We start from the raw sequence: 15,465 nt of genomic DNA, 5'->3' as shown, positions 1-15,465 counted from the left end.
CAGGTGCTCTGCCACTTGCTCTAGGCCCTATATCTAGCCCTTCTTTGTTGTAGCTATTTTTCTGATAAGGTCTCCAGGTTTTGCATGAAGCCAACTTCAGACTAGATTCTCCTCCTTCCACCTCCTGAGCAGCAGCATGATATTCATGAGCCACCATACCACACTTGTTTTTGAGACTTGTTAACCTTTTTGCCCAGACTGGCCTTGAACCATGATTTTCTCCCATCTCTCTCTCTCATACAGCTAGGATTACAGAAATGACCCACCATGGTTGGCACTTGAAGCTTTTCATGTGTAATTAAACTATAAAAATGTAAGCTCTATAAAAGCATGAGTTTTTTTTTTTCAGTTCTTCCTAAAGATAGAACATCTACCTTGAACAAGGTATGAGGTTTGATGCACAATACTACAAAGACAGAGATTTTTTTTTTTAATGTTTGCCTAGTAATATGCTTGGCCTTCATATAGGGACTGATTTTGATCTCATAAACAAGAATTGTATATTTGAAACACTCAAGCTACAACAGACCCTTTATTTTACAAGTTGGATTCAACTGAGAATAAATCTGTAAGATTTAGATTTTTTTTTTTTTAGTGACATCTGTCTGAATTACCTTGAAAAAGTACCTAGTTACATTTCATCATGGAAATGAAATAGAGAGAGAACTAGAGAGATAGAGATGATAGATCATACATAGATCATATATAGTATGTATCGTATTTTTAACAGGCAGCCTATCCAAAACAGTCCTGCCTTTTAGGGTTTATATCAAAAAGAAGCAAAAAATAAATGGTAAGTGGTACCTATCCCAACTCTAAACTGCTAGAGATCGGCCTGTTCAGAAGCATCTCTGTGGTGAACCTTGCTGACTTGAGTAGAACAAGAGGGTTCAGTTCTCGGCTCTTTCAACTCTTAGCTTATGCACTGGAACAAATCATTTTTTCCTCTTTCTCTCCCTCAGTCTCCTCTACCATCAAATGAGAAGTAAAACAAAGAAGAATGCCTCACGTGCAGTCATTGCTCCAATTGTTAGCCAGCACTACTAAAACTCTCAGAAATCCCTTGGCTTATACATTACAGAACTTCATTATTGACTTGCTGATTCTTTTTCCTGACCTTTATCTCTTTTCCGATAAACAACAGAAATGCACCTAAGTCCTAAGTTTCCACCCTAATGGATACAATAGAATGGACAATAAAACCTACATAACAAAATGTGGGAGGAAGGTAGAAATAACTTCTCACTTATTCAGAGAATTCAGAAAATACAGTTTAATACTTACACTTTTTTCTGATTAAGAAAAAAAAATTCTACCACTCACTCTGCTGACATTTTTAATATATTTCTTTTGTCTTTCTTCTATGCCATAGATGTAGTATTTTAAATAATTGAGGTTATTTGGCACCCTGCTTGATTTGCATAACATTAACAAAATACATTTTCCATGTTATTTTTAAATATCATTTAAAATTACTACATCAATGTAATCATTGCCACATAAATCAGAAATGATGATGAATACACTTTGGCACATACAATTTTGACACCAAAAATACCCAGCCAGAAAGGACTGTTGGTTATTTATTGCTCGGCATGTTTGCTTTTAAATGAAATTCTCTAGTCAAAAATAATCTTTTTAAATTTATTTGGAAACTTACAGAAAGTAAAAAAATAAAATACGCACTTTCAAAATATATGCTGTATGCAGAGTGACGTATCACCTTGCTCTCACAGCTGCCTCCCAGAGTCCAGTATCCAGGATGGCAAGTATGATGAATAACTACTTAATCAGTGAGCGAGAGAACCTTCTGGACTGTATGAGGAACTTCAGTGTTATTATCAAAAGCCTTATGGAGCCTTATAGGCTCATCCCTATAATCCTAGCTACTCAAAAGGCTAAGGTCTGAAGAACCCAGTTTGAAGCTACCCCAGGCAGAAAAGTCTATGAAACTCTTATTTATTACTAATGACCAAAAAGCCAGCAGTTGAGCTGTGGTTCATGTGGTATAGGGCCAGCCTTGAGTAAAAAAGCTAAGAAACAGTGCCCAGGTCCTGATTTAAAGCACCTACACACACACACACACACACACACACACACACACACACACACACACACACACTTGATAGGAAGAAGAGTAGTAAACTTAAGATTGAGAACCTGATGTCCCTGCATATCAGCAGGCCTAGGTAAATTCCACTTCCTAAAGATTGCAAGTCCTTCCATAGTCAAGGGCTCTTACAAAGTGTAAGCTGTGCCTACAGTTCATTAGACCTTACTCTACCTATTCTGAGTAAACCAAAGAGACTTCAAGCTTTCAGCCTTTTGTATATTCAAAACAGCAGGTCCAATGAATCCTGCAAGTCACATCCTTGACAATCACAGAGTTAGTGGTATATGCAATAGAAAATGTAGGTCTGGATCAGCTACAAACATGGTTCTCATGATTTATTACAATATCTTGTGCCCTTTTCTCTCTTGGGTTCCAACCTCAGACCTTCTAAAAAAAAGATTACTGTTAGAGGGAGGGAAATCCTGAACTCTGTGGCAGCAAGATTTGTATCATCCTTTAAAGGTTATAAAGAAAGAAGAGGTAGGCTGGGAGGGGTACGTGAAAATACTGAAGAGTGACTCTGATCAAGACACACTATATTCATAAACTGTTTTGTTGAATAGCAGCTTCTTTTGTAAAACTACTTAAATATAATAAAAATATTCAAAAAAGAAAGAAGCAAATATTCTTTCTTAATAAAACCTTCTCAGTTCACCTGGAGGGAAGGAATATCCTTTCAGAGAAAAGAAATTGACAATCTCATGCTCACAAAAGCATGGGCGCACTCCCTTGTTATTGGGACTTGAGCACCATTCCAAAATAATGACATTGCTCATGTATTTTCTCTTTCATAGATAACCTCAGATACTTCTCCAATTCAATTACTGAAAACCTTTCCTAGTCACGTCAAAATGAAAAATCATGTTTCAAGAGACTCCGTTTTTAAAAACAGGCTCAAAGCAACCTGCTTGTTTAGCAGTCGGTTCAAAGCTGTCTAACTCCTCCAGCACAGGAAGAAGAGAGTCAGAACCTTAACTGCCAGTGGCTTTATGAAAGAATCCCTGAATGATGACCCCCCACCACCTTGGGGAAATGATAAACCTGAACAAAAAACAAAACATGACTAGAGGAAAGCAGCAACACGCAAAAATCCTCATGCCGTACATCTTCAAAAAGTCACCTTCTTTCTTCTAATTTCCTCTCCCTCTGCTGTTCATCCAGCTTGTCTCATCAAGCATACCATTTTCTATATAACAAACATGCACAAAGCCAACTTCTAATCATTTGAATAACAACAACGATCTATTACATTTATTCCAAAATAAACAATGCCAACTTTTTCCATTTACCCAAAATACAGACTAGCAGCCTAAAACAAAACAAATTGGTTTTTGTGTTGTTGTTTTTTTCTCATGACCTCTGTCAGGTTACAGTACAGAATCTAGTGATAAAAAGTTCTGTTTAAAACCAAAGGTCTGTCTGTGATCTAGAGCTTCTTATGATGTTACTATGTTAGTTCAACTTACAAAGAAAGTATAATAGGTAGTGTTTTTTTAACCTTATTTTTCAAAACTCTTGAGGAAGCAAATGATCACTTTTGACTTGTTCCTCCTTTAACCCTCCAGTGTAGATGGTATTTATTGCCAGTACCTTACCTCCAGGAGTGGAGCAATGTCCACATCACTGAAGGCACGGTGCGGCTCCCGGGTGCAAATTTCCTGAGAGCCCCTTTCCTCAGCATGTGCCAAGAATCAAATCTTGGCCACTTAGTGCTTGTGTTCCACATGTGAGCTCACGATGTGTTCAACAGCCCTGCTAACTGAGATGGATAGCCCTGTCAAACAGGAAGCTGGCCCACCAGGATGCAAGCAGTGGGATACAATGACCTTTACATTCAGAGAAAAACATCCCTAAAATGGCATGAAAAGTTTCTGGGAAGGGAGGGAGAGAGGGCTTTTATTTCATTTATGCACATAGCATTAAATAAAATCAGCAGTATTCAGTATGCAATTTGCTTGGGATCAAATCCTGAATCCTTCACACAAGGAAGAAAGTTGTTGAGGAAAGGAAATGAATCATCCTTTATCACACTCTTTTGAAAGCACTGACTCGATAGCTCAGCTGTATCACTGCACCCAAACTGGCCAAGAGTTTGGATGTAGACTGCACTTGGACTCGGGGTGACATGCAGGGTAACACTATTAAATCCGGTGTCATTGGTTACTATATTTGTAATTCTATATAAATGCCTAATCTCTCAAAGCTTCTTTATCAGAATAAATGAGGCTCTGACTGACAGTCCTTAGGAATGATATGACGAGGAACTCAAAAAATAGCAAACATTCTAGTAATGCTAAAAAATATTGTAAAATAGGAAATTACTATATAAAATAAAATGTATATATGTAAGGTATATATTTTCTGTAGTTATAGCTACAGTCACCAACTATACAATTCAAACATTTCAGCTGGAAAATGAGGATAATAATTCCTGGGTAAAAATATTACCATTATTCAAGGTTTGGGGCTGTTTGTGTGATTTGTTTTGTCAATTCTTTGACATAAAAGAACAATGGTCTATGCTTCAGAATGAAACAAGAGAAACTCACAATGAGTTTCCCAGTATTATACACTGAAATAATGATGCAATTTTAGTAGTTAATTAAATAGGTAAAAGGAAGTGATTACAAACACATAGTTTTTTTTTTCATGAATGGACCACATCAAAATGAAAGAACAGTTTTCAAAGGTACAAAAGCCTAAGGTGCATCCATTTATCTCTGTTTAATTAAAAACTGATCATAAACCACAGAAGCCAGAGGACCAAAGCAATAAATAAATTTAGAAAGCAAAATGCACAGAAATCATGTATAAAGGTTTAAACCCATTGGGAGTCAAAAATCTCAGCACTGGCCCTGAGAACACTAATTTGCTCCCTTAGAGAAATAAGAAACAAAATCATTAAAAAAAAAACACAAACCCAGAAGATTCCTTTGAAATGCAAGCCAATTTTGGTGGCTCTATAGGTACTGGTCAAATGTTTCTCACAACAAGAAAAAAATCAAACTCCACAAAACACATCCTACTACTTACTGTTTGAGAAAAATGCTAAACCTGACCATTCTCTTACAAGCCTTGCTTTGGGAACTATTTCCAAGAACCTGCTCTTAGATCACAGGGGGCTTGGAGGAGACAGGGAGATGGCTGAATACCTTGAGCTTGAGCTGCAGAACTGTGAGAATACCCCAGGGCCAGGAGCGCAGTCTCCACCAGCTGGCTGAAAAGCACATCTTTCCTCACCAAGACGAACTCAGCATGTTCTTCTCTGTTGTCATATTCAAGAGAGCCATCCAACTGCTCCACCACACAAAAGACAGGAATCATCAAACCTGGAGGGATAGAATTCAAGAGCAAAACACAAGCATTACAAAGCAAATCTGAGTCACCATGATGAAAAGAGAAGAGACAGTCACAAAAGTCACTCATCTGTGATGAGCAGCGGTTTAGAATAAACAGGCCTCTTAGTCCCAGGAGCCTAATTGAAAGCTGTAGGTTTTCCCTTCCTGTTATCACCGACAGACTACAACAGAAGCACTGGCAGAGGCCCTCAGATTCTAGCACTGGGTGTCCTACCCTTAGCAATTCAGTGAAGTCAAGGTGATCTTACAGACCCTGGAATCTTTAATGGCTCTTCTTTGCTCATTATCTCAGTTCTAGCATTAGCATTTTCTATCCAGATTTACTTGTATTTCAAAATTTCTACTTTAAAGATACCAGGGGAAAAGGAGCCAGAGTTTTATTCCAAGGCCTTAGATGTTATAGATATGTATAAGAAAGTCAACTGAAATTTTATAAGAAATCCCTCTTATGGGCTTAAAAAAAAATCCTCTCTAAAAATATTCTGATCACAAAAGTCTTAACTAACACTTAACTTTTATAAAATATGCATCCAAATATAAACCTTCCTCTCTTTAGAATTATTATTTTATATACTAACACCAGTTACAACTGGGGAAAAAAGACTATTTTTTTCTTATGTTTGCAGAGAAAAGAAGTAAACTACCCTAAAGAATAAAGCAAATTAGTCTAGTTGAAAATCTGTTGAAATCTGTTGTCACTGAAATATTTCTCTGCTTTGTATCAAAGTGTGAAAAGCTAAAAAATGTTTAATTCACCAAACAGTTTTAAGATGTTTTTTATTTAAAAAAAAAAGTCATACAGGCATTTGTATCTAAACATAGAGAAAGTAGAAGATCAAAAGTTTTACCAATGTATAAGTACTAAACACGGACTCTGTCCTATGTAATTCCCACAAATTATTATGTTACAGAACAAGAATCTGCTCTGGGTCTTCTCTTTGTACAAAAAAAAAAAAAAACAAAACAAAACAAAAAAAAAAACATCAAATGTAATGAAGGATGAGTGTGCAAGAGGAAAGGGGCATGTGGAGGGCATATGTGGCGGTCATAGTGAGGCACAACGATGCCCTGACACACAGGACTTTTCCAGAAGCCCCTCCTGCCTGCCTGACCCCAGACAGCTACTGACTCACTCAATAGAGGGTGGGGGCAGACACAGATTCAGGTTTTTGTTCTAAAGATAATACAATGGTGCAACTGGTTCCCATGTGCTAATTATTATCATTAAAGATAATAAGTATTGGGTGTAATTATTAAATGCCATCATTATTAACAATAATAATACTCATTAAGAATTGTTATCATTAAAGATCATTGTAATTATTATTAAGACTGCAGAGCACACTAACAAGTCTTACCATACTATACTTGAGACAACTATTGACTTGATATCCACCTTGAGAACAAGGCAACATCATTGTCCACAGTAAGTGCACTTACCATGGGGAAGATTGAAAGAAAATAGGAGGTAACAGTGAAACTGGCCAATTTTTAGGCTAAGGAAAGGACTTAACCTGCCACATAATGCTCTATAAAATGTAATTTTTTCATTGTGACCATCACTGATATACGAAATGTTTATTTATTTATACTAAATGTATTCCCAAATGTGACTGTGGTACAGATAGAATAATAAAAATTAGATTTACACACACACACACACACACACACACACACAGATTATCCCTGTAATCGCTAATTTTCCCAGCCCTTACTCTGTGTCAGCCATCACCCAAGTCTCCAGAGATACGACTAAGAACAAGTCTGCGGTGGCTCCTGAACTCCATGTGGCCAAGAGCTTTAAAAAATCTTCCTGAACAAGCATAACACTATTTGATAGGACTCATTCATAAAAGACCTTCCCAGCAGGGGAATAGCCCCTATTTAGACCTTTTAAATCTTCCATACTGCTATATGATCTTTGTCCAAGGCATCAGCTGATTTCAAGTCATTTAAGCATTTGCACACAGAGGGCCACGCAGCCCGTGGTGCCATAAGCTACTTAACAACTAATGCCTATGTGTACAGAAGTTTCAATGCTGAAAATCCATGTGCCATCCCTAATGTCAATATCTGTGTGTCATACATCTGAGAATCACAGATCAGAACCTTAGATGTATCCAGTTGTTCCATAAGCTATCAAGCGCCATCACTTAGGCACCATAAATCTTTCTCAAGTCTATTATCAACTGAAAAAACCTCAAGACTTTACTAAAGATAATAATTTATTAAAAGTTCAATCAATTAGATATGAAACATAACATAAAAGCTCAGGAATCTAGTTATTCATGTAGGGACTTATACTTTTCAACTATCAATAGGCAAAGTATTTCCTAAGCATTTTAGTTCAATGATGGAAAGAAGCAACAATGATGGAAAGAGCAATAACTCCTTACAGCCAAAAAGCAAGCACCACCATCACCCAACAGCCATCACCTAATTTGTTTTTTAAAAGAGACTTCAGGATCATTTATACAATTGAACGATACTAACGAGGAATGTACAATATAGGAGTATTCTGAAGCACATATGTCTGAGACACTAAAGAATATGATAAGAGGGCTGACACTCAGGAGACTGAGGCCAGAGAATTTCAAGTTCCAGACTAGACAGGGATACTTTTGAGGCACTGCCTCAAATGAAAAATCATGGGCTGGGAATGTAGCTTAGTGGTAGAGTATTTGCCTAGCATTCATGAAGCCCTGGGTTCAATTCCTCAGCACCACATATACAGAAAAAGCCAGAAGGGGCGCTGTGGCTCAAGTGGTAGAGTGCTAGCCTTAAGCAAAAAGAAGCCAAGGACAGTGCTCAGGCCCTGAGTTCAAGCCCCAGGACTGGCAACAAAAAAAAAGTCATAATAGGTTACATATACACATATGTGTACATAAACACATATACACATATATGTGCACATACATACATACATACATTTATAGATATAAACATAGATATAGATATGTATCTTGTTAACTGGAGCCTGAGCTGGCTTTGAACTGGGATCCTCAGATCTCCGCCTCTTGAGTAGCTAATGTTACAGAAATGAGCCACCAGCAACTGGCATTCCCTCCCCCCACCACCAAGGGTTTAAAGAGAAAAAAAAAAATCACCTTCTTACTAGAGTCATATCAGTGTAAACTATCATGATTTTACAATAAAATTCAGCTGTTACCAAAGAAGAGAAAGATAAGAAAAATAGATGTAGTTGCTAGTGACAATGAAAATAGAAATAAATACAGTAAAAACAATGTAATGGATGTAAAGTATGGAATGAGGAGAATTAAGGCACTGCTTTATAAAGCCTTTAAAATAGGACACCCTAAGGAAAACAAACCATGAAAGGTAAAATATACACCCCCCCCCAAAAAAAAAGAGTTATTTATCCATTGGTCCTACCACTCTCCTTAAGGGAAGGAAAAGAAAGAGGGAAGAAAAGCGGAAGGGAGGAGGGAGGGAAAAATAGAAGGGATGCTAGAGAGAGTGTTCAGAAAGTACTTCAAAAATAATTTAAAATTGCAAAGAATTTAAAGACAAATCCCAATAAAAAAAAGAATAGCAGTTGGGAAAAGTAAATGCATTTACAACAAACTGAGAAATGAGGAAGAAACAGAACAGAAAACCTGTGGTTCTGGCCCTGTATATTTTGAGCTTGGGGCATCATTTTTCTTGTATTGGAACACAGACCCATTTCCAGATGATCAAGTGAAGAACTTTGGACCTTCTCATCATAAGCCTGGTTAAGCCTTTTACAATTGTAGTTGGGGGCAGGTAGTTTAATCTAGAGGGCAGGCACACAGGCTCCAGCCATTTGCTAAAGATCAAGACTTGTTCTGACAACCAGGGATATACGAGGAATGTTGTCATCTCAGAGGCGAAAAAAGCTTTTAACGCTCTCTCCCTTAGAAAAATACTCTTTCCCCAGTGTCATTAGTATAATTTCTGAAGATGTGTGTGGAACTATAAAGGGCCATTGATATTGCTTCTACCCAGCAGCCTGGGAGTTGGCTGGCTGCAGTGGTAAAGGAAGACAACCCTTGGGTCCTGCCTGACACTGTCACTCTTGACCTGTATAAGGAGGGAAGAGAAATTATCTGGCCTTTCCAAGTCTCTAACTGTTCCCAACTAAATGAAAACAATATATACTCACATCACAGAGTTGCTATGAGTATTAGACAATGTTACATATCTCAGCTCTTTGATACATACTTCTTGTTTTGTTGTTTTGTTTTGTTTTTGCCAGTCCTGGGCTTGAACTCAAGGCCTGAGCACTGTCCCTGGCTCTACCACTTGAGCCACAGCGCCACTTCCGGATTTTTCTATATATGTGGTGCTGAGGAATGGAATCTAGGGCTTCAAATATACGAGGTGAGCACTTTACCAGTAGGCCATATTCCCAGCCCTGATACATACTTCTTAATGAATGAATAAGAACCTACCTGGCAGGGGGATATGGCCTAGTGGCAAGAGCACTTGCCTCGTATAATTGAAGCCCTGGGTTCGGTTCCCCAGCACCACATACACAGAAAATGGCCAGAAGTGGCGCTGTGACTCAAGTGGCAGAGTGCTAGCCTTGAGCAAAAAAAAAAGAAGCCAGGGACAGTGCTCAGGCCCTGAGTCCAAGGCCCAGGACTGGCAAAAAAAAAAAAAAAAAGAACCTACCTGGCAAGCATGAGGCCCTGAGTTCAAAACCCCAGCATCATCAAAAAAAAAAAGAAAGAAAGAAAAATAAATAAACAAAAATAAAGACAGACCTCAACCAATAGGATCTATTTTTCTGTTTGAAGGAACAATATTAATACTATTCTATAAAGGGGAAAAAGAAAACAAATTATTTCAATGTTTTTATAAGCAATGCATATGTATTAAAAAGCCTTTGGAATGAAAAATATACTGAATGACCTATTCACTAAATACTCTTAACAGTATTAATTAACTATTGAATGAATTATCTAAATAATATTAGCTCAACATGCTCAACAGAAAAAGGGAGGTTCAAAAGCACTATTCTTCATGCTTTCAGTTTGACTGTCCAATACTACAATCACAACTTGTGGCTACTGAGCTCTGAAAATATGGTTTGGCATGAACTGAGATGTTATATTAGGATAAAATACATATTTGATTTCAATGGTTTAATACTAAAAAAAAATAAATATACTTAGTATTTAAAAATTAATTGCAATATAGAAATAGTTTTGATATACTGAGCTAAACAAGTCACTGAAATCAGTTTCCCTGTTGGACTGGTTTTAAGTGGAACAACTAGAAAATTTAAAATTACTCATTAACGTATATTATATTTCTATCAAGCATCATTACTATAAGCCATCTGCTAAATAGTATCACTCACAATAGTTTTTCTCACACAAGATAAACTGATCACTAGCTTATCAAGTGACTAATTAATTGACTGTAGTGTCGCTTCTTGGATATTCCTTAGTTATCTTTCCTCTGTGTTTCAGAATTTAAGGGACTTGAGAAAGATACATTCTTGGTTAAATTCCAAATCCAATGTGATCTGCTCTCGGTATCACCAAGCAAATTGTAAGCAGTAATTCTACTTCTAACAATACTAATCCAACTTCTTTAATGACAAAAAGGCCTTTTTCCCTTCCCTTCATTTTAGGTAACAGTCCCTATGAAATGTTACAGCACTAGCTATGAAAGTGGCCAGAGGAACAAATATCTCTACTGCTCCATCTAGATGTTTAATCTCAACAATGAAAAGTAAAGGTCAGTTCAGCATCATGACGTCTCCATGACAGAACTCAACCACTTTCTATTAAAGACAAAAATACAGTAAGCAGGGCACCAGTGGCTCAGGAAGTTGGTATCTGAGGATTATGATTCAAAGCCAGCTCAGACAGAAAAGTCTTTGAGACTCCTAAGCCACCAAAAAGCCAGACATGGAGCTGTGGCTCAAGTGGTAGAGCAAAAGAAAATTTGAGAGTCAGAGCCTTGGCCCTGAGCTCAGGACTCATAGGCACTAAGTAGAGGAGGGAAGAAGAGAGAGAGGTCCTTAGCATTACATTGTCTAGTTTATCATTTAATCCACAGAAGCTGCTTTAATTTTCTGCTCATATGTACCATGTGACAGAGCTATTATTGTTTTCATTTAACAAAGAGTACCTGAAACTATGGGAGAATAAATAAGAATGATACAAAAACAAACAAATAAGGCAAAAGAAGATTTCTTCTCTTTGAAAAATAATACTCTAAAATCCACCCTCACAGGAATCTCAGTTGTTGGCTGCTCAGTAAAGGAGTCTTTACTACTTGCTTTTCCCAGTGAATGGCCTGTATTGCTTATTAAGTAAATTTATTTTCAGTACTACCAGGTAGCAGGCATATAGGAGAAATTAAAAAAAAATGAGTTCTTCCTTCTGAGTCAGACAAAAAAGGCTCATGAAAATGGGAGAAAGAGCCTGGACTCCCACCTCCCAGATAGCCCCTTTGTCTTCTAGGACTACCTTCATTCTAGGGACTGCCCCTTGAAAGACCAGAGCCCTTCCCAGGAGATAGCAGTAAGTCCTTCCTCAAAAGAAAGAAGGAAGCTCATTCATGTCCTCAAGCACAGACCACCCACTCCCTTCCCCAGGGCCAGCAATGTATCTGGTTCTATCATTTGGGAAGGTCTGACAAACACTTTGGCAGAGCCCCTCAGATCTATTCTTTGTGTAAATTGAACCTGAAAGAAAGTATTACACTCCATAGTAAATCAACCCTAGACTTTAAGAGACTGAAAATTAATTCTACCATGTAGACCAGGAGTCTTCGGAAGACTGGGAGAGAAAGATGTGAAGGACTATCTTTTTCCTATTGCAAATTTATTAGGTGAACAAAATGATTTGCATAGGCACTGGTGGCTCATGCCTGTAATCCTAGCTACTCTGAGGATCAGCTCAATTCCAGCAAAAGGGGGAAGAAGGAGGAAAAGAGTGAGACTTTTGTCTCCTATTAGTCAGAAAAAGACTGAAGTAACACTGTGGCTCAAGCGGTAGAGTGCTGGCCTTGAGCAAAAGAAACCCAAGGTCAGCGTCCAGGCTCAGAGTCGGAGCACCAGGAACAGCAAAATAAATGAATAAAACCATTTGTTCTATAATGTCATATTCTGTTTTTCTCTGACTGACTCTCCCTCTAGCAAATACACACAACCTTAAATCAGAGATAAGAACAAAAGTAACTTGCCACTATTAATCTCTAACCCTTTCTTCCTATCTTAAAACAATAAAGAAAAGCTTACATGCCAAGAATTGTAATAAGAAACAGAAAGGACAAATGGGGTGTTTTGAATCTCCTCATTGGATCCCAGGCAAAATTTCAAAATGGTTAAGTGCCTCTTTCCTACTTTCCTCTCTCCTGCCCCTGCTGTTCTCTCTCAGACATCCAACCCACTGGACTAAGGCAGCCACAGGCTCCACGTTCCACTACACCTCCTACTCCCTCCTGAGGCTGATCTCAGAGATTACTAGATTAAAAAGACACTATAAGTTACTGTGGAATGGCTGTGTGGTCTCTTTATCTCAATAAGGATATGTTCTAGAAATGCATCCTTAGACCTCCTTGTATAAACCTCACATGGAGTATGCAAACAAACAGCTTACAAAGGCAACTAGGCAAAAGAATCGTATGCATTCTGCCATTGAACATCAATATGTGGTGTAGGGAAGTATATTCCCTGTAAAGGGGTTACGTTGTATCCCAAATAAATTTCCAAGGAAAGAAATTTCAAATGAGGTAATGAAATGAATAGGAGAAAGACATGCTAACTATTTAATTTGGGGGAAGCGGAAAGTGCACCATTTGGGTATAAGTGAATCTCTCTCCCTTATGGGTCCTGGAGGCTATCTCTATGCAGCTTCTGGTTCCAGTTTTCCTCTCCCCCTTTGCTTGTGACCTATGGATTCCCTAAAGGACAAATTCCCTTGTTTTTGTTGGTGGTTTGGTTTGTCCCTCACTCTCATTGTAGGAGAAGCAAAAGGCAAGATAGTTGGGATGACAGTATGTCCTGAGTGATTCACAGTGTAAAGGAAGAGCAGATTGAGCCATGTGTACAAAACATTAGAAGAAAAGAGCAAATAATAAGCTTCAGGTGGGAAACAGAGAGTGAACCCAAAAAACTTGAAGTGGGCCTCAAGTGATAGGAAAGGGAGATAGGTACTGGCCTTCATTTCAGATTCCAGGCTTGTCTCTAGGTTGAGATCACAATTCTACCCGAAGGGTGAAAGATGATTTTAAAGGTCTCTAATAGCTCCTCAGTCACAGAATTTCAGTGACAAAATAAAACTGGATGGGCAGTTTGAAAATCCCAGACTAAATAAGCACACAGAAATTGCATTGTAGCTACTTACGTAAACTGTAGGTTACAAGTTACCCCTAGGAACTCTGCCAGCAAACCTGGCCCACAAACCTGACCCAAAATACCAAATGCCCCACATCAGCAATGTCAGGCCTCTCCTTGGCATAAGGGAGAGCACATATTTAGGTCCATCTTTACTCTTCCCACCCCCCTACCCAAGCTTGTCCTAGAGTAGGTACTAAATAAGTAGTGATGCAGTTGAACAAAATGCTAATTCCATGCAGACATTCATCACCATCAATAATTGGTAGTGTCCACTCTGGATTTCCCCCCCTAAGATCCCCAGTTGTCAAACTTCTCCGCATAACTGTGAGCCTCTGGCATTTCATACAGCAACAGGAAACAAGGAGAGCTTTCTAGGAAAGGATCTGCACAAGCAGATTCAAGAACTCCCCATGGAGGAAGCTTGCCAGACCACAGGACTATGCATGTCCATGCTGACAGAAATTCCCGGTGTAACAACGTGCAGCACTGCAATGGACCCTTGCATGACTCAGAATAACTGGCCTGCTGCACTGTCTGGGTCCCTGTCCCCTTATAGTGAGAAATTGCAGTATCTTTATTTTAATTTTATAACTACAGAAAGACAAAAATGCTTACTGATTCTATAATTTTTTTAATTAAAAATAAAAAGTACAAGTTTGGATATGATAGAAAAGTTCAACTTCATGACGTGTCTGAAGGATCCTGAATTCAAAACTAAATTATTAAGGCTGGGTATAAAGACGCACATCGAGTTGAGATAGTGCATTAAAAGTGACTAAACCAGTATGCACAAATACTAGGATTTCTGTCCTGTGTTACGTAATATTGTATTCTAGACATTTCTGAGAGCATAGTTGTTTTTTGGGGGGGTGCTTTTTATGTCAGTAGTGTGGCTTAAACTCAGGGCTGGGAGTTGTCCTTTAACTTTTTTGCTCAAGGCTGGCCCTCTACCAAATGAGCACAGGTCCACTTCTGGCATTTCTTTGCTAGTTAATTGGAGATAATATTCTCACTGACTTTCCTGCCCAGGCTGGCTTCAAATTTTAATCTTCAGATCTCAGCCTCCTGAGTAGCTAGGATGGCCACCAATGCTTAGCTTTAAAACAGTAGTTTAAAAAGAGTATTTATGTGCCCATGTCTTTGCCTCTCACCTCATTCTCATTACCCTCTCTAGAAAAGCTATTTGCAACTCAGATTCCCTTAAGCCAAAAAAGGAGTCAATAATAGTCCTGATACTAACATTTGCTTCATCCTGGGTTTTCGATTCTGTGTACATGTTATTTTATCTAATTCAAACAATTTTTTTTAATCCTGAGTAATTTCTCCAGTGCAGTGTTAAGGAAAGGCTAACCGTACTAAGGTTCTCTAGCAAGGAATTAATAAAGGAATCAAGCGCCCGGCTCTCAATAAGACAAGACTACCCAGATTTCTAGTGGGAATATTTCATAGCACAAGCATGTTTTCTTTGGGGAGTTTAACTCACAAAAATTATTAAAAATTGAGATCAAACACTGGTGCAAAGCCTCAAAGGAAATCATACTAGAGTAGAAAGATTCTTATCAAATAAAAAAAAAACTAAAAGTAAAGTTTTTATCACCAAAATAAAGGCTTTTTCCACCCACCCCTGCCCATGAAGAAAATCCTACTGTTCA

The 15,465-nt window shown here is 38.1% G+C and overlaps 1 protein-coding gene across 4 annotated transcripts in view; it reads right to left on the bottom strand.

The window, feature by feature from the left end:
* The window catches only part of Satb2 (SATB homeobox 2), a 190,346-nt gene that overhangs the window by 148,056 nt on the left and 26,825 nt on the right, over positions 1-15,465 (bottom strand). For all 4 annotated transcript variants that reach the window (XM_048345024.1, XM_048345026.1, XM_048345022.1 and 1 more), the window contains one exon: positions 5,266-5,442. In XM_048345024.1, coding sequence (XP_048200981.1) covers positions 5,266-5,442 — 177 coding nt within the window. The remainder of the gene's footprint in view (positions 1-5,265; positions 5,443-15,465) is intronic.

This window comes from Perognathus longimembris, chromosome 4 (genome assembly GCF_023159225.1).
Source record: "Perognathus longimembris pacificus isolate PPM17 chromosome 4, ASM2315922v1, whole genome shotgun sequence".
Lineage (NCBI taxonomy): Eukaryota > Metazoa > Chordata > Mammalia > Rodentia > Heteromyidae > Perognathus > Perognathus longimembris.
Note: the sequence above shows the minus strand (reverse complement) of the source record. Positions and strands in the feature narration are given on the sequence as shown.